The following is a 27492-nucleotide window of genomic DNA, read 5'->3' as shown; positions in this document are numbered from 1 at the left end:
CACATACTACTAGTAATATCATGATTTGCACATTTTTACTAGTACTTTTCTACTCTCAACACAATGCTGTAAATCCGAAGCTCACATGAGCGCTATCATAATGCCCTCAAAGAGAGATGCAAGGAATAAAAATGTACAGGAGACTGGCAGGACCAGTCGTAGAGTCATGAGTATAGAGACGAAAGACAAACGAAAGACATGTACCCCGTCACAAATCATCTCAAAGGCCCAGATGCAAATTCTATCCACAAACATAACGGGTATAGGATGAATGTCGTTCTTTTCATCTCCATGGATTCAGTCACATAACGCAACAACATGCCGACATGACACCCACCTGATGCAGGAAAACAAAGTAACAATTATGATTACAGGTGACAACATAAATCTGATAACAGAAGAAAAAAACATGGGGAATAAGGAAGAAGAGGGGAATCGGGAAATAGGGAAAGGGGAAAGGGGGGACGACGGATTATTTCCTCTGTCTGCGGTCAGCGCTCGGTTCTCTTTGCTGTGCTTGTTGTGCGTATCATCTTAACTCACAAGGCTGGTCGCCGCCGCCGCCGTCGCAAGGTCAGGCTTTCCACTGATACTGCGTGCCGATGCCCGAGGCAGCGCAGTACCGGAGATCGTGGAACTATTGGATCCTCGCTTGGCAGGGCTGGAAGGTGGTAACCCACTCACGGTGGAATGGCGCTTCCCACTGCTGCCCTTGACCGGCGAATTGCCGGAGGGGTCGCGGTTGCGAGAGAACGGCCCAGTCTTGAGACTTGGAGGCTCTGGCAGAGGTCGCCCACCGGAGGGGGTACCCCGCTTGGAAGGGGAGTTGGTGGCAGCATACATTCTGGGTCGGGTCTGCGGCTTGATTCCAGTGAGGAACTCATGCTTCAACGCATCGTGGGGGCTGAGGCGGCGCGTAGGATCCCAGCGGAGACAGCGTGAGATGAAATCGAGGAAGGCGTCATCGTCACACTTCAGAGCTTGCCGCAGGTCTTTAGAGCTTGGCCGGCGTCGGCGGCCCTTGGATGAGACGGTAAGGCGAGGTTTGCCCAAGGAATCGAAGAAAAGCTTCTTTCGTGTGCTTTTTTCAATCAAGTGCTTCTCTGGAGGCCCAAACACCTCCATGATACACGCCAGTTGCTCTTGCTCGTTCTCACCCGGGAAGATGGGGTAGCCGGTGAACAACTCGGCCAGGATACATCCAAGACTCCACATGTCGATAGGCATACCATAGGACATTCCAAGAATAACCTCCGGAGACCGGTAGAATCGACTCTGGATATATGTATAGACCTTCTCGTTCTCAAAGCAGCTTGAGCCAAAATCAATCACTCGAATCTCGGAGTTCAGAGGATGAACGAGAAGGATGTTCTCTGGCTTCAAATCACAATGGATGACCTTCTTGGCGTGCAGCAATACCAAACTGCTGAGCATCTGCTTGGTGAACCGCCGGAGAAGCTTCAGATTAAACCCACGGAAGTCATGCGCCTTGATGAATTCGTAAAGGTTCATGCCAAGAAGCTCGGTGGAGATACAGAGATGGCCGCGGAAGTAGAAACTCTGTACAAAGTTGACCACGCTGTGGCGGCGGTCGGGATCCCATTCCTTGAGTTTGGTAAGGAGATTGACTTCAATCAAAGCCTGTTGGTGGAAACGCTTCTTGTTACGAATGATCTTGATTGCGACCAAAGCACCTGTCTTGTGGTCGACACATCGTACAACCTGTCCAAAACTTCCCTTACCAAGGACGTCCACCACTTCGTAGCGGTATGCTAGATGGTCACCCATCACGATGTTATAATCGCCACGATCGTCATCGTATCCAAAGTTTGCCGCACCCGAATGAAGATCTCCAATATGCTTCTTCGCGTTCTGAGTGCCACAGAAGAAAATATCCCGATAATCAATGATTTCGCCGCGTTCGAAAATGTTCAGATTGGCCATCTTGAGGGCCTGAGCAGGACTGACACGGTCCTTTGGTCCAGCCTTGCGACGCAACTCGTCCAATTCCTTGGCTGCTTTTTCGAAATCTCTCCGCTTAGATCCAAGTCTTCGCATTTCCTCGTCAGCGATTACGATATCTGCATCGCCATTTGAATCAACGGCGGATGAAGAAGCCGCGGCGCTAGACCGAGCAGAGCTGATGATCTTGTGAACTGGAGAGACAAAGCTGCCATGAGAGCGATGGGATTGATCGCTGGCATGCGATTCATGAGATCGGCTTGGCTCCAGAGTAAGACTTCGGTCACTGCTGACGCTGGGTTTACGATTACCCGCTTGTTTCGTGATGCTAGATACCGAGGATTGTCGACGGGGCTTGAGATAAGATGTCTTCAGGCTGGGACTAGTGGATGGTACAGACGAAAGATTGTTCCATGTTGCAGATGCCGGGAGCTTGGGTGGTGGCATGTTGTCATACTTGGACGGATCAGTGTCAACTTCGGACTGTTTGCTCCTGGAACTGCTGCGCACCCGGGCTATGTTCAATCGATCTCGAAGAGAAGGATGGGGAACAGCAGAGGTTACGTTCTCCGGCTCTGACGGAGTCGAGATCTGATTGAAGCGTTCAGCAGCCGGAGTGAAGATGGCACTCTGCGTTTGAGGTCGTGGACCTGTCAACTTGTATGACTGGGATCCTTGGCTGGTATAATCTCCACTAGCCTGGTGGCGGAGAGCCTTGTAATCAGGGCCGCTCTTCGGGAGCGTATAGGATGCATATGGGGATATATTACGATTTCCATTCGGCGTATCCGTCGGCCCAAATGCACTGGTGCTGCTAGATGTCCGCAAAGCTGCTGTAGTAGAGCTCAGAGCAAAATGAGAAGTGCTACTGCGGATTTGAGTGGAAGGTGCCTTTTCATCCTCGTCACGATACCAAAAGTTTGCCTTTGATGCCGTCATTGGGGTGGTTGGAGTCTTGGACATGATCTGAGCGGACGGCGTATGAGCCTTCCGCTCCTCGGCTTCCCTGTCCTTCAATGCCTCGATCTTCGCCGTCATGGGCGTACCCAGAGGCAATAAATTCAAAGGAGGTAATTTCAGCGGTTGCAGGCCCTTGCGACCAAGCACTGTAGAAGTTCGTGTCCGTGCCTCTGGGGTCTTCGTGGGCCTTCCGACAGGGGGCTCGACATTCTCGTCGCCGGTGGCATTCTGCGCACTATTTGCTTCCGAGTCGGATTCACGCGCAATATGGAGAAGACCAATATCCGATGATAAGCTAGACTTACGAGGGGCAGGGAATGCAGGTGCATCCAGCTCACCCTTTGGTGATTCGTAGGCCTTGGGAATGGCGGGAACCGGTGGTACTTCTTCCTCGGTATTATTCGTCGATTGCTCAGTGCGAGGTTTGGGTGTCGGCAAGCGGGAGGTGGAGAAATTCTGAGAAAGTCGAGGCTGAAGCGAGCTTCCAGAGTTGCGAACCGAGTTATAGCTAGTGTTTGATGAAACCGACAACCCGGAACTATAGGATTTGCGATTCGGGTCCGGAGTTGTTCGGTTAGAAGAGGGGGTGACACTTTTCCTCGGCAGAAAAGAGGGAGATTGTGTTGATGATACAGGTCGGTAGGGAAGAGGTTCTGTTGGGGCCGGAGGTGTGTGTGGCATAGGAGGTGCAGGAGGCGCAATCGACATACGCTTCATCCGTCGAGCATCGGTGGGACTGATTGTGCGAGCCCCCAGACCAGTGGCATGGGGCATCATCGAGGCACGCTTCGAAGACGATGAAGGTGTCGTCGCTAATGCCTCCGACGGTTCTCTTTGCGGCGTGCGAACAGCATTCGTGGATGAGGACCGTGCATGGTCGGAAGTAGCAGAAGCAGTTAGGTAGGTCCCCTGTGGCTCGCGAGGAGCAGGTTGGAAGGACTTTGCCTTGAGGTTCCGGGCGGATGAAGAAACCTTGGATTCATCGGGAACCGGCTCTGTTTGGGGCATCCGTGGTCGGAGGAAACTATTCGAGTCGGTCCTTGTTGGCTGGTCGGTGATAATTTTGCGGGCACTTAGACTAGCACGTCGAGCGGAGGCATTGGTAGGAGCGAATGCCCCTGAGCTGATAGACTTGCGTGAACCTCGCGTGGCCGCGCTGGGCTGAGCTGAGACTTTGACGGCGAGCCCGAGTATTAACAGTGGACGTTGACAGCCCGGTCGGTGGTGCTTGCTGGGTTCCATTGAACCGCGATACCTCGCTCTTCCGGCGGGCTGAAGCACCCCTCGTGCGCTCCGAGACGCTACCATCATAGCTGTGGTTTGTCCATGAGCTGTTCGTGGACAAATTCGAATTGCGATTTTCAGCCCCCGCACCACGGGAACCAGGCATAGGGAAATTGTTTAAGCTGGGTTCCCCCATGATGCTGTTGTGGAAGTCGTCGAAGTTGATCGGCGCCAAAAATTCCATGTTTTCTGGAGGGGTCTGGTTGGCCTCCTTTGCCAAATTTCCCACACTGGTGGATCTAAGATTATAAGCCTTGGCCGATTCATTTGTCGAGTCGATTGAGGAGTGATCAGAATGAAAGTAGGGACCGGTCGGTTTACTGTATGCCATGATGGTTAGATATCTGAACAGGATCCCTCCGACCTGGGCGACCGCGAGGTAAAAGGTCGCGAAACAGGGGGGGGAAGGAGTGAGGAGATAAAAAAGACTTACCTCCAGCGTGAAGAATCTTGCGGCCGGGGCCCCTGAGGAGGTTTTTGATCTCTAATAGACAGTCTCCTCCGACCCATACCCCCTGAGCGCGGTCCCGCAGCAGTCCGCACGGACTGGGCATCGAGGTTATTCGAGGTATTCATGTTAATCGTCGAGGCGGCTTTCTGGAGGCGTCGGCGGGCAGGAGTTTCAGCTGTTGGGCAAATGTTAGATCCACGATGATATGCCTTTCCGGTAAATCCTATTTGCTTACCTCCAGAGCCGGAGTCGTCGTTTCTAGACGGATCCGACATCCGCGATTGGGGAGCCCCCGGTTGACCCCTCCCCGGCGCCTGCGACAACGACTTGGCCGGCATTGTTCCAAGTCACGAGTGGCAGCAGGACGATAGCCTGGTCAGATCGACCACCGGCGTGGTTGGTGAGACCGACAAATGTCAGGGTTCGCGTGCAATGGCATTCAGGAGAAAGCGGGCTGCTTTGTGAAGATCAAAATAGGGAACAGCCCGAAGCACGATCGCGCGACTGGTCGAATAACGGCTACCGGTCCATTTCGGAGGCGAAACGGGAAATGGCAGTCGATAATGCCAGGGTGACTGGGGGTGGGATTGTTGAAGAGAGGAAAGCTTGGAGGTTTATGTTTTTTTTTTTTGCTGGAAAATAGTTTGGCAGCTTGAGGGGGGGAAGAGATGTTGCTAGGGCAAGTGCACACCAAGGCGGTCGACACGAAGGAATATAAAAGGGTCCACCAACAACAAAGCCACAAAGGGGAGTGGAAAAGAAAAGTAAATGGATGTTCGAGATGTAGTAGGTAGTAGTAGTGTTGACTTTGTTGAGGGTACTACTCCGTACTTTGTGCTGATAGTCGTAGAGTACTAGTTCGTAGTAGAAGTGTCAGTGTCAGTACAAGGTTCCCCCCCTGACTCGAGCTTGTCTGTACAACATGGTACAGCATGGTACAATACCATACCAAAATGACCCACCTTAAGGTGTCGATCTGACAATACGCGGTACGAGTACACCCCAGATCGCATGTGCCTGCTTTGCTCGTGCCCGAGGTTGACTTTGACTTCCTTGCTTCTTCATCTCCGTTATTGTCGTTGTTGTACCGTTGTACTGCTGTACCATCTGATCCTGTTGTACTGCTGATATTGCCGCCCAGCATGGAAGAAGACGCTCAAGTCCTGGCAAATCGTGACGAACCTGTCCCCGTACTGTCCATCTCGAAGCCAAGGCCACAGCGTGATGGATCGCCCGATAGCGCCCACTCGAGATCATCCTCGCAGTCGAAGAACTCGATTCAAGATAGATTGTTCGCCAAGTAGGTTTTACTTTTCTGGGATTGCTTTCTGCTTTTGTTTTATACAAAGAAGAGATTCCAAGGTTGCTGATCGATGAACAGATTGCTGCAACAGGTCATCCCAAAGGACGATGGCGAAGATGAAGCAAACGCCGGGAATCTGCCGTTTGCAACATCTCCCAAACGGCCAGGATTCAGTCTGCCGTTAATGTCAAACAATTTCCGCCGCTTCAACGCACGGTCAGTATGCGAACGGGAGGGGAAGGGAGGGAAGAGATATCGCTTTACCAAGACATTCACTGACGGAGGTATATAGCATCGGAGTAGTTTTTCTATTCCAGAATCGCGTGGAGCGTGTGTTGAGCTGGAAAACCCCAACTCACACCATATCTTTCCTATTTGCTTACTCCTTCATCTGTCTTGATCCCCATCTACTAATCGCCCTACCTCTGGTGGTCCTACTACTATTCATTATGGTCCCGGCCTTCATTACTCGCCACCCTCCTCCACCCTCGACCTCTACCTCAAGCACGACCCCCTACTACTCCTATGAAGGGCCAGCCCTAGCCCCTGCTACAACTATTAAACCTGCCCCGGAGACCTCCAAGGACTTCTTTCGCAACATGCGGGACTTGCAAAATGTCATGGCCGATTTCTCAGACGTCCATGATGCAACCATCTCCGCATTTGCTCCGCTCACTAACTTTGCCAACGAGAAGCTTTCCTCTACAGTCTTTCTAATCGGAACAGTGGCTGCCGCGGGGCTCTTCATGACCGCGCACCTATTACCATTGAGACTGATCATGCTGGCTGGTGGCAATGCAGCAGTCCTGGCAAACAACCCCAAAGTTCGACTCTTTTGCCAAGGATTAATGGAAGATGTTGGAAATGGGTTAGATGATCTAGATCTTCCTCTCCCAGAAGGTGGGAGTAATCAGGACTTCCTCGGGGCTGTAGTCCCGTCATCACCATCTGCCGCCATGTCGACCATTGAGCAGTTGGTGGATATTTCAGTCGACACCGACCCGGAGGAACGGGAGGTAGAGATATTCGAGGTACAGCATCGTGCTCCAGGGACGTCGCAGTCTGGCTGGGAGAATTTCCTGTTCAGCCCCCAACCCTATGACCCGCTGTCCCCATCTCGAATTGCCGGTGACCGACCTCGGGGATGTCGATTTTTCGACGACGTTCGATCTCCCCCTGGTTGGAAGTGGAAGAGCAAGAAATGGGAACTTGATCTTGATTGTCGCGAGTGGGTGGTCGAACGCATGATCACAGGGGTCGGATTTGAGGTCCCTGGAGTGACTGCAGAAGGCAGGGCGGTCATTGATGAAGTGGGAGGTTGGGTCTGGGATCTTCCAACCGAGTCCTCGGCACCTAATGAAGAGAAGGATATGACTACAATGGCTTATGGAGATCTGGATATGGACTTGCAGTCGCATCATCAACCGCAGACTAAGGTTCCAGCTGGAGATTGGGAAGAGGCGGCAGCTGCTTCTTACGGAGTAGGTGAATGGCGACGCAGGCGATGGGTGCGAGTCGTTCAACGCATGAACAATATTCAACCAGGGGGCACCGTCACATATTCGACGCTTGGTCATAACTGAATAATTGATGAAGAGTCATGATATCAATATCCTATTTGTATATATCCTAGTCTATACCCGGTTGACAATTCAAACCACTATACATAGTTCAAGAGAGTCCTCTCAGAGATGCAGATGTATTCCCAAAGAGAAGAAAATAGACGAGATTAAAACGCCGTATCGCCCGAACCGAATGCCAAAAACACAAAGTCCTTTTTCCAATCCTCACAAACTCTCTTTTTTTTCATGTCTGTGCCTTCTTGCACTTATTAACCCGTCTCCGTAGATCACCCACACTTTGCTGCATGGGGTTCAACTTGCGGTCACGCGCCATGGCCGCAAAGTCATCACCATACTTCTCAACCAAGCGAAGCACCCACTCCTCTTCCCGCGTACTCTGATGCCTCGGCTTCTTCGCCTTGACACCTTGACCCTCCGCATCCGCCTGGCGCTCGAGTTGCCGGACAATAGCGGAGCCAGAGGCAGAATGCAGGATCTCCTCGTTGTCAGAGAGGTCATTGAGAGGATCATTGAGCGGGTTCGAGGCCTTGAGCTTGCGACCGCCTACCTCCATCTCGTCCTCTGGGCGGATCACACGCAGGATGGCGCCAGTCTCCGGATCGCGCTCGACCTTTGTCTCGACAACATCGATTTGCACGTTCTTGCCGCTGTCGCCGATGTGTAGCGAGTTCGGGGTCTCGTTAGGATCCATCTTGCTGGGCAGACGTTCGCGACCACCAGTTGGGGCGTTAAGTTTGTGCATGAGACCCAGGTTCTTGTAGTTTTGAGTCAGGGTCAGGCCCTTGTCCCTGCGAAGTGATTGGAATTAGTCCCTGCATTTGCGCATGAATTGGGTATATCTTGAGGGAAGTTCTGCGTACCAGTTGTCGGCGATGATAGCGTTGCCCAGCATGTTGATTTTGCGATTGCCACTCTTGCGACGGTTGTCCTTAGGCCGGGCCTTGGACAAGCCGGACCGGTTCTTCTTTTTCTGTAGGATTTTTCCCATTGTGACTGGTTATGCTGTTATGCTGTGGTTTCGTAAGAGTCCAAGGATTCGGTCGATGCAAATAATTTATCGGCGTTATCGAAACTTTTTGGTCGGCAAACATGCCAAGACCATATGCAAACATGTACTAGTTGCATGCCTGTACAGGGGACACACCCTCAATCTTTATGCTTGTTCATTGTGTAATAGTGATGATTTTTTCTTTATATTCATGTTTCAGTATATAGATTTTAGATTGCCTCTGAGCGATGAAAAGACTAATGGGATCTCGTACAGAGTGTAAACTTATCACCTATACTAGGTATGACCTGAGGCAGTCTTTGTAAGAACGACCTGAGAGGGGTATATGCGTCAAGTATTTATACAAAAGCAACCTGATACTGTCAGAGAAAAGAAGGGAAGAAAGACAATACAAAGAGACGTGTTATATGCCTGGACGACTGGTAGCTGCCAGTAGGCTTGGCAGGGTCCAGGATGGTCCGAGCCGGCGATAAGCTGCCCGCTTAATGGGAAGTGCCCGCCCCCAACTCCGAGAACTGCGGCTTGTTGTTGTCCTCCTTCCTACACCCTTCTCCAATGGCTTCACGATTATTCCCCTCGCGCCGCACGGGTCTTGCACTCGCTGCAGGCTGCTTCCTGTTCTCCGCATTGGCTGCTGCCAATGTTCGCCCTGGAGATCTGTCTGTCAGCCAGATTGAAGAGCAATTGCAGGTATGACTTGCGAGCTGAATGAAAAGTCGCCGGGAGTGGCTTCTTCTCAACCAACTACAGCGTGGCTAATTGCTCTAGAATTGCCCTCTTGTGGAATCTCTCAATGAACACAAACGAGCTACCACCCCGGAAACCGCCAGTCTCATGTCGAGAATCTTCGCCGTCCTCTTTCCATCTACCCCGGCTGTGAACTCCCTCCTCGCGACCTTGTATATCTCCGGCCCACCTAGTACGTCCTGCATCAAATATTGCTACAGAGAAACCTCTAAAAGAAACCCAATACTCATCGCTTCTTGCCAGACTTCCTCCTGGCACTATGCCCTCCCAACATCGACCCTTCCTCTCTATCAGTCATGGTTGCCTTCGCTGTGGGAGGTCTCCTAGGTGACACACTTTTCCACCTGCTGCCAGAGATCTTCCTTGGCGAGGACTCCCCAGACCACGTCAGTTTTGTCATGGTCGAGCCGAACAAGAATCTCCTCCTGGGACTGGGCATCATGGTCGGCTTCTTCACTTTCGTAGCAATGGACAAGGCCCTGCGCATCGCAACCGGCGGCCAAGGCCACGACCACTCACACGGGCACACTCACGAGGACTCCACCACCGCTTCATCTACCGGCGCCAGCACCAATGGCCAATCGGGTGAACTGAAGCAGCGCAAATCAACCAAATCAGCCCAGGATGAGTCCAAGGACGAGACTGCCGAAAAGGAAATCAACCCCAGCGTCAAGATGGCCGGATACCTCAATCTTATTGCGGATTTCACGCACAACATCACCGACGGCCTGGCTCTCTCATCATCCTTCTATGCCTCCCCCACTATTGGTGCAACCACCACCGTTGCCGTCTTCTTCCACGAAATTCCGCATGAGGTCGGTGACTTTGCTCTGCTGGTGCAGTCGGGATTCTCGAAGCGCAAGGCCATGGGTGCGCAGTTTGTCACGGCTGTCGGGGCTTTCTTGGGTACTCTAAATTGGAATTGCGGTCCAGGAGTTTGGCGGACACGGCGATGTACTTGAAGATAGCACCGTCTCTGGTCTCTGGGGAACTAGTCTGTCCTGGGGTGATATGCTTTTGCCTTTTACTGCGGGTACCTTCCTGTACGTCGGTACAGTGGCAGTTATCCCCGAGTTGTTGGAGACGGGCAAGGACAAGGGGGCCGAGATTCGGAAGACTCTTACCCAGTTTTTGGCCGTTGCTGTTGGAGCAGGAATTATGCTTGCGTAAGTCGTCCCGTCCCGTCCCTAATATCTATGATATTTGAAACCTACTAACTCTTTGCCACCTAGAATCTCTTGGGATTAGACTTGCTTTGCTAAAGCATAGCAGCGACAACCCTCTTCCTCCCTGCCATTCCGCATCAGCGTGATCTCAGAGATAATGATGAGAGGATTATCTTAATTTCTAGTGAATAGAATTTAGTTAAAAACCTAGTGGTGTCGACAATTTACAGTTTTGCAGAAAGCATCCGCTGCTGACATCCCCTCCGTGTATTGAGTTCCCAAGGAATAGATAGATGGCACGCCCGACTCAAACAAAAATAACAATGCCTTCGCACGAACAAGAATGAAAGAAAACAACCTGATTGTCCTTGGGATGCCCAAGAGAAAGACGAAGATAGATACCGAAAATGATCCCAGGGGCCTAATTTGGCCTATGTAAACAAAAACGCCGACACATGTTGATGAAAATGCATTCCCTCACAACAGGAACAGATAGGATGCAGACCGCTGCGCTCAACGCGCGATGCATACATTCATACATTCTAGCTACAGGTGGTGGGATTGACCCATTCACTCGTTATAATGATAAATCTAAAAAAAAGGGGGGAAATATTAGCAAAGTCAGATACAATCTAAGCGAATTCCTCAAAAGGTGATATTAACGACTTACGAGGTAATCCGGCAGACCAAAGACCTCGTACCCCAACCGACGAGCCATCTTGGCAAACCCCTCCGTTTCAACGAGGTGGAAGAACGGGAAGGCAGGGAACATGGCGCCGTCGCGGTGGACATCAGCTTTGACCATCAAGGCAGTACCACCGACTCCATCGAGGGCGAGGAGACGTCTAGGGTCAAGGGCCTTGAGGTCGGCCAGGTAGGCCATTAGCGTGCGGTAGGTGGGCAGCTCATGGTATCCCTCTAGTAGGATATCGTCTGGGCCCATTTGCTTGGCGAGTTCCTGGGCCTGCTCGCTGTCTATCCAGGAGTTAAAGTCGTATGGGCGGATATCCCATTTGCGAGACTGAGTATCGTAGTACCGCTGGAAGCAGTTTGGGACAATAACGGGTTGGTTGTGGCTTGTTAGATCCTGAATTAACGAGGTCGGTGTTTCGACGATGTCGGCATCTAACCAGAGGACCCACGAAGTGCTGGGACCTAGGGTAGTGAAGACGAGGCTGTTCCGGGCGCGGCTCATTGACTCGCGACGCTCTTTCTGGGCAGAGAGTTTGTGCCGGACTTTTTCGTCTTGGGAGGTGAGGGGTGGATCGAAGTCTTGACGGAGGATGGAGATGCTTGCGAAGCGATTGTCGATGGGACCATTTTGGGTCTTCGAGATGGCCTTCTCCAGGGCAGCAATTGCGGCATTTCCGGCATTTGTTTTGGGTGCGATGAAGCCGAGGGAAATGAGCTCATGTGGGTAGCTCAGTTTCTCCAGGTTGTCCCAATACTGTTGGTAGAAGCGGGCGAGTGGGGTGAGGATGAGGATGCGCTCGCCGTTGGCGATGGAGTCACTTGTGCTGGTGAGGTTGTTGAGATTGTAATGCACCACGGGCGGGGGAGCTTGGATGCCATTGCTGCGGTAGGATTGCGATTTGAGGAAGGGTTGTGTGGGTGGGGAGAGATGATGCTCGGCGGCGTTTTGTTGGCGTTGACGCGATGAGGCCGCCTCGGCGGGTGTGGAGGGAGCAGAAGGGGTTGAAGGACTGAGTATGAAACAGATGAAGCCGAAGGCAAGCAGTGCAGCCAGAAGCAGGCTAATGGGGCTCGTACGTCGCATCGAGCGTGCGACGGCCATGGCCGTTCCCTTTTCCTGTGGATTGTTTGACCAGGTTAAAGTTGATGCGAGTTCTTGGCTGATGCCAACGTCGCACTTGTTGTCGATCAGCCGTGCCTCAGGCAAGCCAGAGGGTCCAGACCGTCAGACCGTGAGAGGTGAGATGGTGAGACCTGCTCTTCAGAGAAGACCAAAAAGTTGAAACCAAATAGAAACCTGCATGTCTATACCACTGGGAAAGGGAAAAGAGAAGAGGAGAAGAAAAGTCAAGACTCTCGAAATTGAAACTGCCCGTCGCTCTCCGGAAGGAGGATGCCTCCGTACTAAACTACTCCACCCCCCACTCCTCCTAATCTACTACTACTTCTCTACTAGCCAATTAGCCAACCATTGACGAATCATCATCACGGAAACATCCTGAGCCACGCGCTGGCCCAATGACAGCTGGTAGCTGCGAATCGGAGACAATCCCTCTGTTCTGGCGGAATCCCCAAAACAGCTTGCCGGAGGCCGACGGTGGCCGAACGCGGCCAGAAGATCAACATTCCATCTGTGCCGCCACATATTTCAGTTATTAGATCAGATTGTCGACCAATGGCGAATTCAATTGCTATCATATGTGATAAAGTAGCTAATTGAGTGCCGAGGTGGTCATTTTAGCAGCAAACTCGACAGTTACTGTCTTATACTGAATCTTTACTACGTAGTAGTATCCCACCCACAACACCTATATTATACTACTAGTTAGCATATGTAGGCCAAGGAATTTGTTGAACCCACACATTCTCAAGACCATGCATTAGGCAAAACAATCCGCTAGCAAAATGAGTCTAGTCTCTACTTTTCATGATCGCTTCTAGGTATGTACATAGTATACAAATCAGAAATTCATCCGCATCACTCCCTCAAATGCCACCAAGGCCATCGCATTCGCCGGGAATGCTCTGAGGAAGCAGGGTACAAATCCGCGCCAGTATCCTCGCCAGCCACGCTCCTGGAAGACAGTCCGTGCTGCGTCCTTCCAGCCTCGGAACTGCCTCGGTCCGTCATTAAGTTTGCCGCCCATCGGGTCAACCATGAGTCGTTGTTTCACCACGTCCGAGGGGTACGAGGTGAGCCAGAAAATCTGGGCGGAGATTCCGCCTGCCCAGAAGTTTATTAGGGGCGCGGACATGTTGGTGTTTTGTTTCATGTAGCGTGTGAGAACGTCGTATGAGCCCCACCAAAAGAAGAAAAAGGATCGGAATAGGATGGTTGCAAAGAGTCCGCGGTAAACGCCGCGAATGCCATGTGTGCTAAGCTGTCTCTTCGTTAGCTGGCTGTTTGTAGGATATAGGATACCACGTCGGAGTCCTCGTTTCTTTCACATACAATCTTGCGGAGACAGTCAATCGGGCCGCTATACATGCGCTTGGTCTTGTCCGCGGCGTACTGAACTTGAAGCCGGGCCTTGATGTGTTCGACGGGCGCAGCGATAAAAGAGACGGTTGTGCCGGCCATGATACCCGCAATACCGTGACCAAAGGATGGGAGGGTCTTCAGATCAGGTTGGCTGCGGCAGAATGGGATATAAGAGCGTAAATGAGATTGAGAAAAGACGTTCTCGAGCAGTAGCCGCCGGTAGAGCGTCAATGAGCCAAGCATGCTGTTCTCTCGGCGTTAGTTCCTGCTCAAAGCTGCAGCTCACTCATCGGCCCCCAGGAATACTCACACGGAGTCCATGACCATCCATCCGACCAGCGGCGGGGTAGCACCCTTGTAAAAGCCTCTCACACCTTCTTTCCGCACTGTCTGTAGTGTGCAATCCAATGGTCCCTTGAAATGTCCATCTTTGCTGGTCTGAAGGCGGACCTTGACGGTATCGAATCTACCGCGTATGCCGTCAGTTATTGTAGATTTGTTATGGGTCGGTAGGAGCAGGGGGGGCTGGAATAGAACATACGGATGGCCAACTGGAGGTAGCCATTTGTTAGCGGAATGCAAACAACAATTGGGAAAGGGTAATTGGCTCGAAATCAGAGCGGCGCAGTATAGGGTTCGAGGATCAACTTACCACTCAGCTTTGTAATTCCGGAAAACACACCCGCCACGAAACCCTTGTAGTCCTTCTTACTCGTCACAGCGGGCGCAGATGTAGGTGAGTCCTGCACGGGCGCCTGCGCCGATGACATTTTGGATCAAGATTGAAAAGAGTGATGCGTCAGCGGCGCCTTGATCCGATTTAGCGTGGAGCGCGTGCGACGGGGTAGGGTCCGTATCTAACGACGATTCCAACGATCGCGGGGAATGAGAGAGGTGTTGGGAGTGTTGACGGATATTCCGGGGACGTAATTCTGGGGAATCCGGAGCAATTGGGGAGGAGAGGAGGGAGAGTTGAACTGCTTCTTCAAATTAAGCCCTGAAGGGCCCCGCATCGTTCCTCCGGGGAGCGAGGACTGACCTCCGGGATCCGCTTTCAATGCCTCAGGTGTCGATTTTGGTGGCGTTCGACTAGGAACTATACAAAAAAGTATATTCCTGAATCGGCCAAGGTTGGGGGGTTGCTCATTTTCGAAGTCGTACACTCGGCTCATTGCTCGCTTTTGCTGCTGGTGGGTTTCAAAGAGAGAGGGGATGGACTCACCGAAGCCGGGGATGGGTAGTATGTGCAAGTAGTGCTGGGGGGACCTACGGCCTAGAGTCTAGAGTGTACTAATGGCGCAGTGTCAGAGGGGGTAGGAGAGTGTAGGGGTGGGAAAGGCCAAGGTAGGAAAGAAGTGAGCTATTGCCGGTTATTAGTATAATTATCAGGCGAGCTTGCATCCCCAGCAGCTTGAGCGAGCAATGAGCATAGAGTGAGGTTGAGCAGAATCTTGTGGGTCAATGTTAGTTGAAGTGGAAATAGGAGAAAGAAGAAGAATTCGAGGAGGAGGAAGAGGAGGAGGAGGAGGAAAAGGAGGAGGAAGAGGAAACACTGATGATATAAAAGACTCGCGCATAAAAGAAAGCGGATGGAGATATGGATGGAGATGGGGAGAATGAAGGCAAGGAGAAGAAGAGTCTGGGGAGTAAGTCGGAAGGGAAGAAGGGAAGAAAGGAAGAAGGGCTCATTGATATACTGAGAGTCCGCGGGTGCTTGCCTGACGAGCCGCATCCTAAACTGGCTCGCTCTTTCCAGGCCAACCAGGGAAAGGCAACATATTAAATGACTAGACCCATTTGGGATATTGAAACCATGGGAGCGGAGTAGCTTATACAGTACTAGTAGCTTTGAAGTTTGCACACGACAACCTTGGAATATCGTAGGGCTAGCAGATCTTCTCGATTATGTCGATACTAGTATCACTTTTGTTCAACATCAGTCTCACCATCCGTTTGTCGCAAGAACGATTAGTTGGGCCCAATTTCTCTTATCGCCGAGGCATTTATAAATGTGAGCTGACTGCTTGGGCTGTAACAAGAGAACGATGAATTAAGGTTTGTAGGGGAAATGTCCGGCGGCTACGTCTGGCGCCGATGGCTGTACACTTCATCATGCATGATACTAACCTGGGAAGGTTGACACCCGGTCCCAATTGGTCAGAGAAAGCCAATTGACGCCACCGTCCACTATACCCAGAATTCCAGTGCCAGATCTCCATTATAGTAATCGTGGGATGCATTTGAGTGAATATATCCAATGCGCTCTGGTACGAACGTGGTTTTCGTCCGGTCCAAGCCAAACCCCGGATGGTGGATGACTAGAGCAATTCAGGGGTCGGAACCATAGGAATTCAAGTTCCAACCGCAAGTACAAGACCCTTTATGGGAGAAAGAAAGACTACCGATAGATAAATATGTAATGATCAGGCCGGTTTGGACGGTATATGGTTTATGAGTCTCCATTTGTGGAACTCGGGGTATTATAGATACATGAATCGTGATGCAGAAGGAACATAAGATCTGGGGCAAATAGGGGTGTGTACTGTTCAACCGTGCCAAGGAAAAAAACCCCAGGCAAGGCAATGCCAACCTGGTATCTGTTTTTGAAGATGGTATGACCAAATTCCGAGCCAGCAAGGGATTGGGAAGATGAAACGCATGGAAATGACCAAAAGAACACCAATATCTGATGCAGTAGCAGTAGCTGCAGCGGGTTCACGCGGAAGGAATCTTGTGAAGCATAGGGACAGAAGATAAACTAGTGAGGAATGCTAGCCACAGGCTAGTTATCACCGACTGAAGGCCGCCTTGCGCGTACGAGCCTTCTCATTCTCGCGGGCGATCAATTTATCGATCATATCCGGTGTAGGTCCTGACTGCGGCTTTGAGTTCTCACGAGGGGTGCGGTGGTCCGCCGCACTGGAGGTCCCGGCTGCCAGATAGTCATTGCCTTCCAGGGCCAAGGGCGTGACGGGACCCGGGCTGAGGAGAGGATCAAGACGGGGAGCCTCCGGGCTCTGGTGGGAACCGTCGAGAAGGTCACGATATTGCCATGTCATATCGCGGGAACTTGACGAGGGCCGGTAGTTGTGTTGCCGCGTTTGTCGTGGGGATGGAGGTTGGCCAGCAGCGCTGTGACCGGAAGGAGTAGACTGATAGACAGCGGGGTGGAAGCGAGGCAAGTTGCCGATATGAAAGCCTGGCATGGACTTGGCGGAGTTTTGAGTACGAGAGCGCGAGGGTTGCGGGGAACTGGGACGTCTTGGAGACATGACAGGGGAACCGGCTGGTGAGACGAAGGGCGAATGGTCGGAGCGCATTCTTGGATATCGGGAACGATAACCTGTTCGGGAAGTCGCGAGGTGCCTGGACTTTGCCGATGATGAGGCACGCTCCCAGTCTTCAAAGTAGGAGTGTTTATCGAAACGGCCGGTAAGCGGGGTGACGGGAAGATCGTCCTCGTAGAGTGAACCGCGGCGGCGGGGGATTTGAATGGGACGAGTTGACGAAGAAGAGAGAGATAGAGACTCAAAGGCGTCGGTAGGAGGATCCGAGCGCCGGGAGTAGTGCGGACGGTAACGACGAGGGCGTGGGGAAGGCGAAAGAGAGGGGGAAGGTGGGTTATAAGTGGATGAAGTGGCCGTCAGGTCTCGCAAGGAGGAGAGAGAGACGGGGGTGGGGTATCCGTGCTTGAGGAATAAACTCTCAAGATGATCGCGCGGTCGATATGGCAGCGAACGAGGAGAAGCAGAGGAGAGGCCTAAGATGCAGGCGATCAGATATGGAATGAAACCGAGAATGTCACACGTGTCGAGCGGAGACGAGCGGAGACAAGCGGAGAATGTTGGAATTGTGGTGTGTTGGTGTTGGATAAAATAGTAACAAGGGTGAAGAAGAGAAGAAGTCAACTTACTGCCGTGAGAAGTGAGAGAAGAGGGGTAAGAATCGGAAGAGGATTGCGAAGAGGAAGAAGGACGGGAGTATTTTACTTGTTTTCGTCGCATCTGCAAGGTAAGCCATGAATATGTTAGTGCGTCGCTCTTTCCTCAAATTACTGTGGCTTCCTAATCCGGGGGCCGCCTTGTATCTTGGGCCCGCATGTCGTCATTGGCTCCACACACTCTTTTCTTTCCGTCCACACACCACCACTCACCCTCACTACTACTCACACCTCCCTCTGTCCCTTTTTTGCTCTTCCGCCGTACACGCGCCAATGGATATCCTCCGGGGTTTATTCGCTTGACTCACTTTGAATCCAGTCTCATTCCTCCCTCCCGAGACGGTGCGGTTGGTGGCATTCAGCCAGTAACTTCCGTCCTTCCGTTTATTCCGTGATTCTGTTCTAGACCACTTTGCAAACCTGGGTTTTCAACTGTGGGGCACCAAGGCGCAAATCGCAAATCGAGTACCTCGCTAGTCTGCGGGCCGTCGCGACAGGATTGGGGATTGATCTGTAATGTCGTGCTGATACGGGTCACTCTGGAGACAGTCGGGAAGCGAACCGAGAAAAAGAAAAGAAAAAGATGCACTCTCTTCCTTCTTCTATCATCAAACAGCAGGAGAGAGAAAGAAGGAGAGACACAGGGACAGAGAAAGATGAGTCTTCTTTTAAATGAACTATCTGCCAGGCACCGGTGAAACCCCCTTTGCCCAGGTACACCACCATTTCTCCACGCGGCACCGCCGGATGACCTGAGATACTGTATCTACACTTCTTTCCAAGGCACAGCGACACATTGGAGAGTGATATCCCCCCATCACTTTACAATTCCGATCATGCACCGTCCCGATCGAGCTGCAGTGGCTGGCCCCAACTGGGCAAAGGAGGGCGGTGATCCAAACATCAGGCGCGGTTGATCGCCCGGGGTCATGCGTGAAGACGACCATCCCCGGTCATCCCGCAAAGTGATTCGCACGCGTCCGCGTCCTTCGTGGCTGACATCCCGGGCACTAGCGACTGCGCCAACGACCGTTCGGTGCCCGCTAGTCTTGGTCAGTGCTCCATAGAGGGGGATCGATCGCTCATGGTTGTAGTATCCAGCCAACCACTATCCGTCCTCCCCTTCAACCTCTCCGATCAGCCGACACCTATCACCTCGCGAGGAGGGAGGAAACCGCGCACGCTGACTGGCTGTGATCCATATCGCATGTCACCTCTTCTTTACTACTTTACTACTTTACTACTTTACTACTCTAATTCCTTTTTTTTTTTGCTTTTTGCTATTTCCGGTAATTTACTTCTTTCAGGACCCGTGAGTGTGGGTGTCTCGGATAGGCGATGAGTGAGTGACTCGCCGTGATGGTGGCTCTGTTTACTACCCCCACCACCCTCAAAGAAAGAGCTATGAGTCAGGAGGCGTTCAATGCACAGGGTGGAGGCAAGCTGGATTTCTTCAGGGCTAGCTCGAACTGCAAGACTGGATCGATCTGGCATCTAGTCTGGCTGACAGACGGGGACTTGCAGCACCAAGTAACGATCGGCGTTGATTTATCCGAAGGCTGCTTCCCCCTGATACTTGATGACGGAGCGAGCTGAGAAAAACAGAGTTTCCAAATGCAACTCTCCGGGAAGGAATGTAGTCTCAGCCCTCCTTGAGTCGCTGCCAGATGGGAGGCCAGTATTAGGGCTGCCACTGAGATACATACAGAGTAGCAGTTGTCGAAAAGACGGTGGCTCAACGCAGGTTAGATCGGTGTAGCCTTGCTGATGATGCCCCTGCATGACCTCCAGCCCTAATGCATGCCAAATAGTCTCTCCTGGAGTGAAGGGCCGACAGAACAAAAAGAGAAACAAAACCAGGAAGTAGTTAAACGACGAGCCTATCGTCTGAAATGTCTTGGGCGTATTATATGCTGGTTGGCGATCCCGTGAGATGCTCATTCCACGAACCCACACCATCAAACTTTCTAAAAGTAGCGTCTAGCGCGCTCATCAGGAAAACGGCTAATATTAGAGGCGGAAGCAGAGCAGATGAGGGGTTGGCGGCCAGGACCGCCCTCTTGACTGGATACGATGGCCATAGACTGCCCATGTGGCATTCCGGTTCAAGTTTCATTCAGCACATTCCATTCACTACGAGGTCATTTCAGGTAATTTCTGCAATCTGGTGGGGATGCGGGATTTACAGAGGACCGGCGTGGGGAGCCTATGTATTTTCGTTGCCCAATATACGAAAGGTTGGTGCTCTTTTTTGGCAGCTGAATGTTCGACCTGTTTAACCTTCTAACCATTTGTCTCATCTGTGGCTATTGAAATCCGCGGAGCCCCCGTGGGTTTGCGTGAAACATGAGCTGTGGTGACAGCATGAAGTTTATTTTGGCTATGAGGAGTAAGATTATGAGCTCATGATCCCTACTAGAAGTGACAAACATGGATATACCAAAGATAACCTCCGCATAGCTAGAATAGGCACGTTGTTATAGTATGAAACCTCAAAAATCACATTTCTCGGGCTGCCGACAAGAGGAGCCATGAAATTGAGATGAAACTAGTATAGCTTGCTTTTGCTTTTAGACCGCCGGTACCACACGGAACTTCAAGATCTGTACTTTCACTGTCACTCACCGTCCTCATCCCACATTTATTCACACTCTAGGCCGCTCGCTTGAATTCCCCCACCAGCCACTTGTACATGCCATAGAGAGGAGCAAAACCTGTGATTTTTGTATTGTGAGCAGTTTTTACTGTCCACAGACTCGCTCTAGATGCCCGAGTGGACAACACAGAGCTACAGCTGCTGTAGTGGTTGACATACATACCCTCGGCAGTCAGATACTTCTCGACACGGCGGCTTCTAAATAATGAAACAACGTCATATTTCCGGCTGCTATTTTCATATCGGATGGGCTGTCTCGGCACGCTGATATAAATACAATGATTATCGGTGCTGACTGAGCGATGATGGCTCAGTATTGAAGGAACGATCAAGGATGGGTTTCTCCTAATAGGGGTACTTAGATAGAACTGAGTCACCGTCAAAAAATGGCCCTCCATTTCAAGGTTCGATCAGATAGAAGATTTTGTCATCGGTCATAGGTGCCAATAAGTATTATACCTATCCAGGTTTTAACGAGCCTAGTCTTTGTATTAGACAGCCAAGGATAAGCATGAAGTTATTCCATGTTCATGTGTCTAGCAATGTAGACGAATAAGAATTTTGTTTTGAAGTAGTTGAAATTATTCTGGAATTCATAGCGATTCGGAAGATAGTTAAATCCACTACTAGTGATTTATCATTCCAAGTCAATTCAACGCGCGTCACATTTATCGGTCCATAGATTTAAATGCAATATAGTATCATTTAACGGAGGAAATGGCAAGTTCGTGTCCGTAGTTGGTATCTCCATATTGTGCAATTGAAAAGAAGTCGGAAATACATCTCATGATACCATGCACGCCATGTGTAATTGTCTACACCAATACCAAACATATGATTTGGAGTTCTGCCTTCCAAGATCAATTGCAATATTTGATTTGTTAATAAACTCAGAATTTTCCGGAATATAGATCCAATTGCCCCAATTAGCCGAGTTGGTGATCAAAAGAAAAGATCCGAACTCGAATGCAACACCGCTGCAGTCTTGTCGATCATGCCCACCTGTGGATCGCAAATGTCAGACAACCCCTCATCGACAAATCTTGATCCGCCCCAAGCACTCTTAAGAGCAATTACACCATTATTAAGTTACCACCTGCTACAATGGTTATGCCGATTGACTTCTGCTTTCCTGTACGAGAGTTGTCCGATGGCTTGGTTAAGTTGACGCCATTCAATGTAGGTTCCCTCGATTAAAATACGACCTTGTGACTAACATGGGAAAAGGTGAGCAAGCATGCTAAGCCCTTCTTTGACGGGTCCAAGGACCATCCAGAGCTCTACAGGTATATGTCTATCGGACCCTTTGACACAGACCAAGAGTTCGTGACCAAATTTATCGAGAACTTTGTGAATGCACAACCATCAGTTGTGTGCTTCGCGGTAATTGATAAGAGGAAGCCACCTTCAGTGGTCGACCCCGAAGGTGAACTCGCTGGGATGGTTTCATACATGGCTGCCACGGCGGCTCACCTCTCCGCGGAGGTTGGGTACATCATTATTCTCCCTCCATACCAGCGAACTCACGTCACAACCCATGCAATCGGACTCCTTCTTCATTATGCGCTAGATTCCCCGGAGCAAGGTGGTTTAGGCCTTCGTCGGATGCAGTGGCTTGCTGATCCTCCGAATAAGGCGTCGCTGTCCGCAGCGCAGAGGATGGGGTTTCAACTGGAGGGGATCTTACGGTGGAATAAAGTCGTTCCCGATGCCGACGCGAGAGGAAAGGTACACAACGGGCGCGAAAAACCGTCATATGGAGAACAGAAAGATAGAGGTCGGGATACGGCATATCTTTCGCTCTGTTGGGATGATTGGGTGGGTGGGAAGAGAGAGGTCGTAGATGAACTTTTATCTAGATAGCTCAGGTTGGTGACTGCGCTAGAATTATTTGGTCAGATCTCACCGTGGTGTTCGAATGAAATAAAGAAAATTTCCAAATTAGTTCAGGTTGGGACTTCTTTTGTTTTTCTACTTATTTAAATTGAATACTCGATAAGAGAATATGTGAGTACCTTGGTGGAATCCAGATGTGAGGAACTTCAAGGAAATTATTCGACATAGATGCAATATCTCTAGAGCAGAGAGGCTGAAGTAATAAAGCGAGGGCTATGGGGGAGATGCCGTCTTCCTTCACAAATTCTGTACAGTCGAACATGGAATCGGGTAATTATTCTTATATTGGGTTATTGATGATTTGTGTAAATTCTGAAGCTAAGACATATGTCCATACAACCTTCTGTTGGATTGTACTAACAACTGAATGTTCGCGCAAGGTCAACGATACTACTGTCAATCGGCAAAACTCGTATTCATATAAGTCATCTACCCCTCATTTCCAACCACGCGTCCAAACTCACCTCTTGGAATATTCTTTTCAGATCCCCGGAAATCCCATCTTTCTCTTCAAAATGGGAATGAAAGCGCGTTGCCAATGTTCCAAAATCCAGTTTACCACCTCGACCGACAAACCCCTCGCGATTTATGCCTGTCACTGCACTGAATGTAGGCACCAGAGCTCCTCCGCCTTTGGCATTACGGCCATATTCCCCTACTTCGAGCTTCCAGACTCTGTATCAGATCTTGTGGGGAGTTACACTCGAATCACCATAAAGGGTCGCCACATGGAATGCTTATTTTGCAAAGGCTGTGGAGCTCGTTTGTTACATCGATTCCGTGACTATGTCCCCTCACCCGGCGAGAAGCCCGATCCCAGGGCAACATCGAATGTGAAAGGGGGGGTGCCTCGAGGATCTGGACAAGGAATTAATGAGTGGGATTATCCATATTTGGACCAAACACGCGATCGTGGATATTCCCGAAGGAGCAGAGCAGTGGGAAGAGGAACCTGGAATGCCGCCCAATCCCCTGGAGCGATAATTCAAAAATTTGCTCGAATGCTGGTTGATTGGATTGTTTCGCTTTCTTGAATATAGTACATATGTATGTGCATAGAAAACCAGCCAGAAAACAGATTAGACAAATATTCCGAGTGTAGATGTTCTTTTTTAGCCAACAACACAGCTCCAGCCGTTGTCAACAGCAATGCAGGCACCATTGATGATGCTAGCACCCTTGCCATAAGTCAGGTTAGTACATAAGCCGGCGACCTCATCCACATCGCACATGGGGGCTTTGACAGCTTCATAAACTGAACTGAACTTTTGGTACCCCTCCATGTTCATCCCGTTCTTGAATACATCGGCAATGTTGGTATTCATGCCACCCATCATGAGTGCATTGCACTTAATACCCTTGTTACCATAGAATGCAGCGGTGTTTTTCGTCAGTCCGACAAGACCGTGTTTGCTGGCCGTATACGCAGCACCTAAGAGTTGTTAGGCGGTATAGATAGAAGAAATGAGAGGATTCTGCACATACCACCGGCCCATCCAGCACGACCTGCGACGGATGTAATGTTGATGATTCGACCATCTGGGTTGGATTGTTCCAACATGTTGCGAACAGCGAGCTTGCTCAAGACAAAAGGCGCGGTAAGATTGAGAGCCATAACACGGTCCCATTGGTCGATTTCGAGGTCACCGACAGGGTTGAAAGTGTCCATAATGGCGGCATTGTTGACGAGCACATCGATCTTCCCAAATGCTCCGATCAGCTCGGCAAAAAGAGCCTCTACTTCGTTCTTTTTGGTAATGTCAGCCTTAATAGCCTTCAATGGGCCTTTGGAAGACAGTTCTGTCGAAGTCTCCTGGAGACGTTCTTCATTGATATCACAGATGACCACGTTGGCACCGGCCTCAAGGAATTTGGTCGCGATGGCTTTTCCAAGACCGCCACCGCCGCCAGTAATTAGGCATGTCTTGCCGGCAAGGATTTGCTCCGGGGTCTCAATTTTAGTCATTTTGTTGTGAAAGCAGGACTTGTGACTGGGGATGTGATATAAAAATTTCGTGATTTTGCTATGAACAGGGTACAGGGGGAGGCGGTTTAAATAGAAAGCATTGATGGCGTGTAAACGGAAAACGGATGCACTTGTTTCCGCTGAGGACTCGTGGTCTCCTATCCACCTTGACCCAAATGCTGTTTGCTCGGCCGTTGGGTTTTATGGGGGAAATCTGATCGTCCTATCCAAGGATGTTAGAAGTGCCGAGGTGTATTGTCGATACAGCAGTCATCATCGGCATGTATAGAACGAATGGCGCGAACTTACGACTGGAGATAAGGAAAAAGACTTGTGATGAACATCGTACAGTGGCTCGGTAATTTGATCTGGTAATTGGATAAGTATTGAGGCTGAAAATAAGCTTGGTTCATGGACATCTGCATCAATTCTGCAGTTGGAGACATGCATGCTCCAGTTGGGCAGATACGAGGGGGCTGTAATCCAAAAATACGCTCTCTGACTCGTCGGAAAGTGACTGTTCCGAAGCCCTAAGCCCTATCTCCTATTTAGGACACCAGCTTCATTGCCTCAGGCGGCGTCTCGGTCCAACTCCGTTCGTTCATCCGATTGGGGCAGCCATTGTCTGCAGGACAAAACAAGAAGGCCGTGGCATCGGCCAAGGCGAAGCTTGGTCACCCCATCAATCTGGGACTATGACAATGTCGTTCTTGGCTTTATAGTTGAACTAGATCAACAAGGGTAACCTCAGGAGATGGGGAGCGCCTTCGCCGTTTTCTCATTACACAATACTCACAATAAATCCTTCATTGGCAGATATCGACCTCTGGGTCTGACGGATCCCCGACAAATGACAGGCTCTCCGACCCCGGCTTATCGGTAGGCGTCTTGAGGCCCTGTCTTGCCCCCCCCGCAAAAGTCCCGAGAAAGTTCGCAGCTGGACCGGGACTGGCATACCGGTCTCCACCTCAGTCGCGGAGACCTTCTCGATCAGGAAGTCGTAGGGTCCATCTATCTTATCGGACTGATGTGACTATGGGACCTCCATGGGGTTGTCTAGGAGAGTATGGGGAAGGAAAGGTGCATTGGGCGCCTTGGACTGTTTAAAGAATGGGCTGTCACCCGCCACTACCGTTGAATTCTCCATTACGGACTTCTGCATGTCGAAATAGAAAACTTCTGTTGCCACCATGTCGAACGGCGATGAGAACGACCAAGTCTTCAAAGGCACCACTACCGAGGATGTGCGACTCGAGAATCTGGGCTATGAGCAAGGTGGGTATACTCTTGGGAAACAGCTTTATTCATTGGATGGGGAAGTTTACTGACAATCCTCTAGAGCTCAAGCGCTCGTTTGGATTACTCAGTATGATTGGGTTCAGCTTCAGTGTTGTGACATCGTGAGAAACGCTCCAAAGCACGAATAAAACAAAGAGGCATTACTGATGACTATTCAGATGGACCGCTCTAAGCGGTGTGTTTATTGTTGGTGTCAACTCCGGTGGTCCACCTGTAATGGTGTTCAGTTTCATTGGGGTTTCGCTCCTGACCCTGGCTGTGGCGATCCCCATGGCGGAGATGTGTTCTATGTACCCCGTGGCAGGTGGCCAATACTCTTGGGTGGCTGCCTTAACGCCCCCTAGGTATGCGCGAGGCCTGTCATATGTGACTGGATGGTTTATGCTAATTGGTATGACTGCACTCGTCGTTTTCAATCTATCTGGAGGCAAACGCTGACACTTACTAAGGTCTTCTCGCGATGGGAGCCACGAACAATTATATCGCTTCAAATTTTGTACTTGGCATGGCAAACTTGATTTTCCCCGAATATGTTATTGAGCGATGGCAGACCGTCCTGGTGGCCTATTTGGTTGCTATTCTCGGGACCGGTGTGAACATCTGGGGATCCCACCTGCTCCATCGTATCTCCAAATTCATCTTGATTTGGAATGTTGGCTCTTTTATCGTCGTGACTATCACCCTCCTCGCAACAAATGATCACAAGCAACCGGCTTCCTTCGTGTTCCAAGACTTCCAGAATACAACAGGCTGGGGTACAGGCATGGCAGCTATCATCGGTATTTTGCAAGCCTGCTTTGGCATGTGCTGCTACGATGCGCCCTCGCATATGACAGAGGAGATGAAATCGGCATCCAAGGAGGCCCCCAAGGCAATTGTGCTCGCGGTAATTCTGGGCGCTGTTACTGGATTCGTATTCCTTTTGACTCTCTGTTTCTGCATCGGAGATATCGCCGAGACCGCCAACAGCAGCACTGGCGTCCCTGTTATTCAGATCATCTATGACTCTACTGGAAACAAAGCCGCCACATGCATCCTCTCCAGTCTGATCGCAGTTATTGTCATTGTAGCCGGAAACAATATCTTGGCAGAGGGCTCACGATCCGTCTACGCCTTTGCTCGTGACAACGGTCTCCCTTTTTCGAAGTTCTTCAGCAAAGTGGAAAGCAAGAGTCAGGTTCCAGTGAATGCTGTGTTGCTTACTCTTGTGGTGCAGCTAGCCCTCGATTCTATCGAATTTGGCACAACGACCGGCTTCGAGACAGTCATCTCCATCGCGACGGAAGGCTTTTGTAAGTGAATTCGTGGCTCAATATGAGTTGACATCGCTGACGCTGAACAACGCAGATCTTTCTTATGCAATGGCACTCTTTAGTCGACTGGTTGGCTACTTTACTGGCCATGTTACCAAAATGGAAGGACCATATGCCTTCTCCACGCCCGTATCTATCGGTCTCAATATCTTTGGCCTCGTTTTTCTTTTGTTCGCCTCTATCACCTTTAACTTCCCTAGCACGGCGCCGGTTGATCACCAATCCATGAATTATACCAGTGCAGCAATTGGCGTCATTGCTCTTATCAGCCTGATCACTTGGATTACGACAGGGCGGGAGAATTTCACTGGTCCCGGGGCTGTTAGCTTCTTGTCTGGTCAACAATCTGGGCGGATTGCCCCTCAGCCCGAGGAAGCGCAGGATGAGAAGAAAACATAGAGTAAATTCCTCTATTTGTACAGTATATGGAGAAAGAATTCAAACAAATTGTGGACAGGCGGTTCTTCTGAGGAGCTCCAGGTTCTCGCAGATTTAGTATGCTAAGACTCAACGGAAGAGTAAAATATTCAATATCTTCAACATTCAGTACTGTTTGTAATTTATATCTTGAAAAGCAACTTGAACCTAGACCCTCGAATATAGTGGATCCCATGAGCGAGTAAGTAATTTTTCATCGCATTAAATTCTCACTGCCTGCAAGGTTGCCGCCAACCTTGGAAGATACCGCCCTCAAGGTACCAATAGGTATCACCCGTAATCGTCAGTCCTTACCTAGGTAGACTTAAAGCTTCAAGACCTACTAGGCCTACTATTTTGGTGAT

At 50.5% G+C, this 27492-nt stretch overlaps 10 protein-coding genes across 10 annotated transcripts; 4 read left to right on the top strand and 6 right to left on the bottom strand.

Annotated features, from left to right (window-relative positions):
• Window positions 1-534: 534 nt before the first annotated feature.
• On the bottom strand, window positions 535-4995 carry N7481_004242 (putative protein kinase; the record flags this gene model as incomplete). Its single annotated transcript, XM_057263461.1, has 4 exons — window positions 535-4000; window positions 4065-4526; window positions 4640-4832; window positions 4893-4995. 4 exons carry the CDS (start codon window positions 4993-4995, stop codon window positions 535-537), a joined length of 4224 nt encoding a protein of 1407 aa, XP_057125122.1.
• Window positions 4996-5799: 804 nt separating this feature from the next.
• Window positions 5800-7543, top strand: N7481_004241 (PEX28-32 family peroxisomal membrane protein; the record flags this gene model as incomplete). The annotated part of the gene is made up of 3 exons (XM_057263460.1): window positions 5800-5957; window positions 6039-6176; window positions 6253-7543. The coding sequence occupies 3 exons, from the start codon at window positions 5800-5802 to the stop codon at window positions 7541-7543; spliced, it is 1587 nt and encodes a 528-aa protein (XP_057125121.1).
• Window positions 7544-7766: 223 nt separating this feature from the next.
• N7481_004240 (nucleolar protein 16) lies at window positions 7767-8531 on the bottom strand (the record flags this gene model as incomplete). The annotated part of the gene is made up of 2 exons (XM_057263459.1): window positions 7767-8331; window positions 8404-8531. 2 exons carry the CDS (start codon window positions 8529-8531, stop codon window positions 7767-7769), a joined length of 693 nt encoding a protein of 230 aa, XP_057125120.1.
• Window positions 8532-9107: 576 nt separating this feature from the next.
• Window positions 9108-10469, top strand: N7481_004239 (Zn(2+) transporter YKE4; the record flags this gene model as incomplete). Its single annotated transcript, XM_057263458.1, has 4 exons — window positions 9108-9242; window positions 9321-9471; window positions 9543-10180; window positions 10236-10469. The coding sequence occupies 4 exons, from the start codon at window positions 9108-9110 to the stop codon at window positions 10467-10469; spliced, it is 1158 nt and encodes a 385-aa protein (XP_057125119.1).
• Window positions 10470-11035: 566 nt separating this feature from the next.
• N7481_004238 (mannosyltransferase complex subunit MNN9) lies at window positions 11036-12260 on the bottom strand (the record flags this gene model as incomplete). The annotated part of the gene is made up of 2 exons (XM_057263457.1): window positions 11036-11056; window positions 11136-12260. 2 exons carry the CDS (start codon window positions 12258-12260, stop codon window positions 11036-11038), a joined length of 1146 nt encoding a protein of 381 aa, XP_057125118.1.
• Window positions 12261-13119: 859 nt separating this feature from the next.
• Window positions 13120-14410, bottom strand: N7481_004237 (uncharacterized protein; the record flags this gene model as incomplete). Its single annotated transcript, XM_057263456.1, has 5 exons — window positions 13120-13539; window positions 13611-13884; window positions 13951-14106; window positions 14182-14191; window positions 14293-14410. 5 exons carry the CDS (start codon window positions 14408-14410, stop codon window positions 13120-13122), a joined length of 978 nt encoding a protein of 325 aa, XP_057125117.1.
• A 2019-nt stretch (window positions 14411-16429) lies between these two features.
• N7481_004236 (uncharacterized protein) lies at window positions 16430-17644 on the bottom strand (the record flags this gene model as incomplete). The annotated part of the gene is made up of 1 exon (XM_057263455.1): window positions 16430-17644. One exon carries the CDS (start codon window positions 17642-17644, stop codon window positions 16430-16432), a length of 1215 nt encoding a protein of 404 aa, XP_057125116.1.
• A 3696-nt stretch (window positions 17645-21340) lies between these two features.
• On the top strand, window positions 21341-22099 carry N7481_004235 (GNAT family N-acetyltransferase; the record flags this gene model as incomplete). The annotated part of the gene is made up of 2 exons (XM_057263454.1): window positions 21341-21415; window positions 21464-22099. The coding sequence occupies 2 exons, from the start codon at window positions 21341-21343 to the stop codon at window positions 22097-22099; spliced, it is 711 nt and encodes a 236-aa protein (XP_057125115.1).
• Window positions 22100-23244: 1145 nt separating this feature from the next.
• Window positions 23245-24098, bottom strand: N7481_004234 (SDR family NAD(P)-dependent oxidoreductase; the record flags this gene model as incomplete). Its single annotated transcript, XM_057263453.1, has 2 exons — window positions 23245-23564; window positions 23618-24098. 2 exons carry the CDS (start codon window positions 24096-24098, stop codon window positions 23245-23247), a joined length of 801 nt encoding a protein of 266 aa, XP_057125114.1.
• A 1190-nt stretch (window positions 24099-25288) lies between these two features.
• N7481_004233 (putative GABA permease) lies at window positions 25289-27109 on the top strand (the record flags this gene model as incomplete). Its single annotated transcript, XM_057263452.1, has 5 exons — window positions 25289-25373; window positions 25438-25498; window positions 25556-25788; window positions 25847-26689; window positions 26745-27109. The coding sequence occupies 5 exons, from the start codon at window positions 25289-25291 to the stop codon at window positions 27107-27109; spliced, it is 1587 nt and encodes a 528-aa protein (XP_057125113.1).
• Window positions 27110-27492: the final 383 nt, after the last annotated feature.

This window comes from Penicillium waksmanii, assembly GCF_028829765.1.
Source record: "Penicillium waksmanii strain IBT 27052 chromosome Unknown utg000004l:1.0-5674109.0:1.0-5678898.0, whole genome shotgun sequence".
In the NCBI taxonomy this organism is placed as follows: Eukaryota; Fungi; Ascomycota; class Eurotiomycetes; order Eurotiales; family Aspergillaceae; genus Penicillium; species Penicillium waksmanii.
The sequence above is the reverse complement of the archived record's forward strand: the minus strand, read 5'-3'. Positions and strand labels throughout refer to the sequence as shown.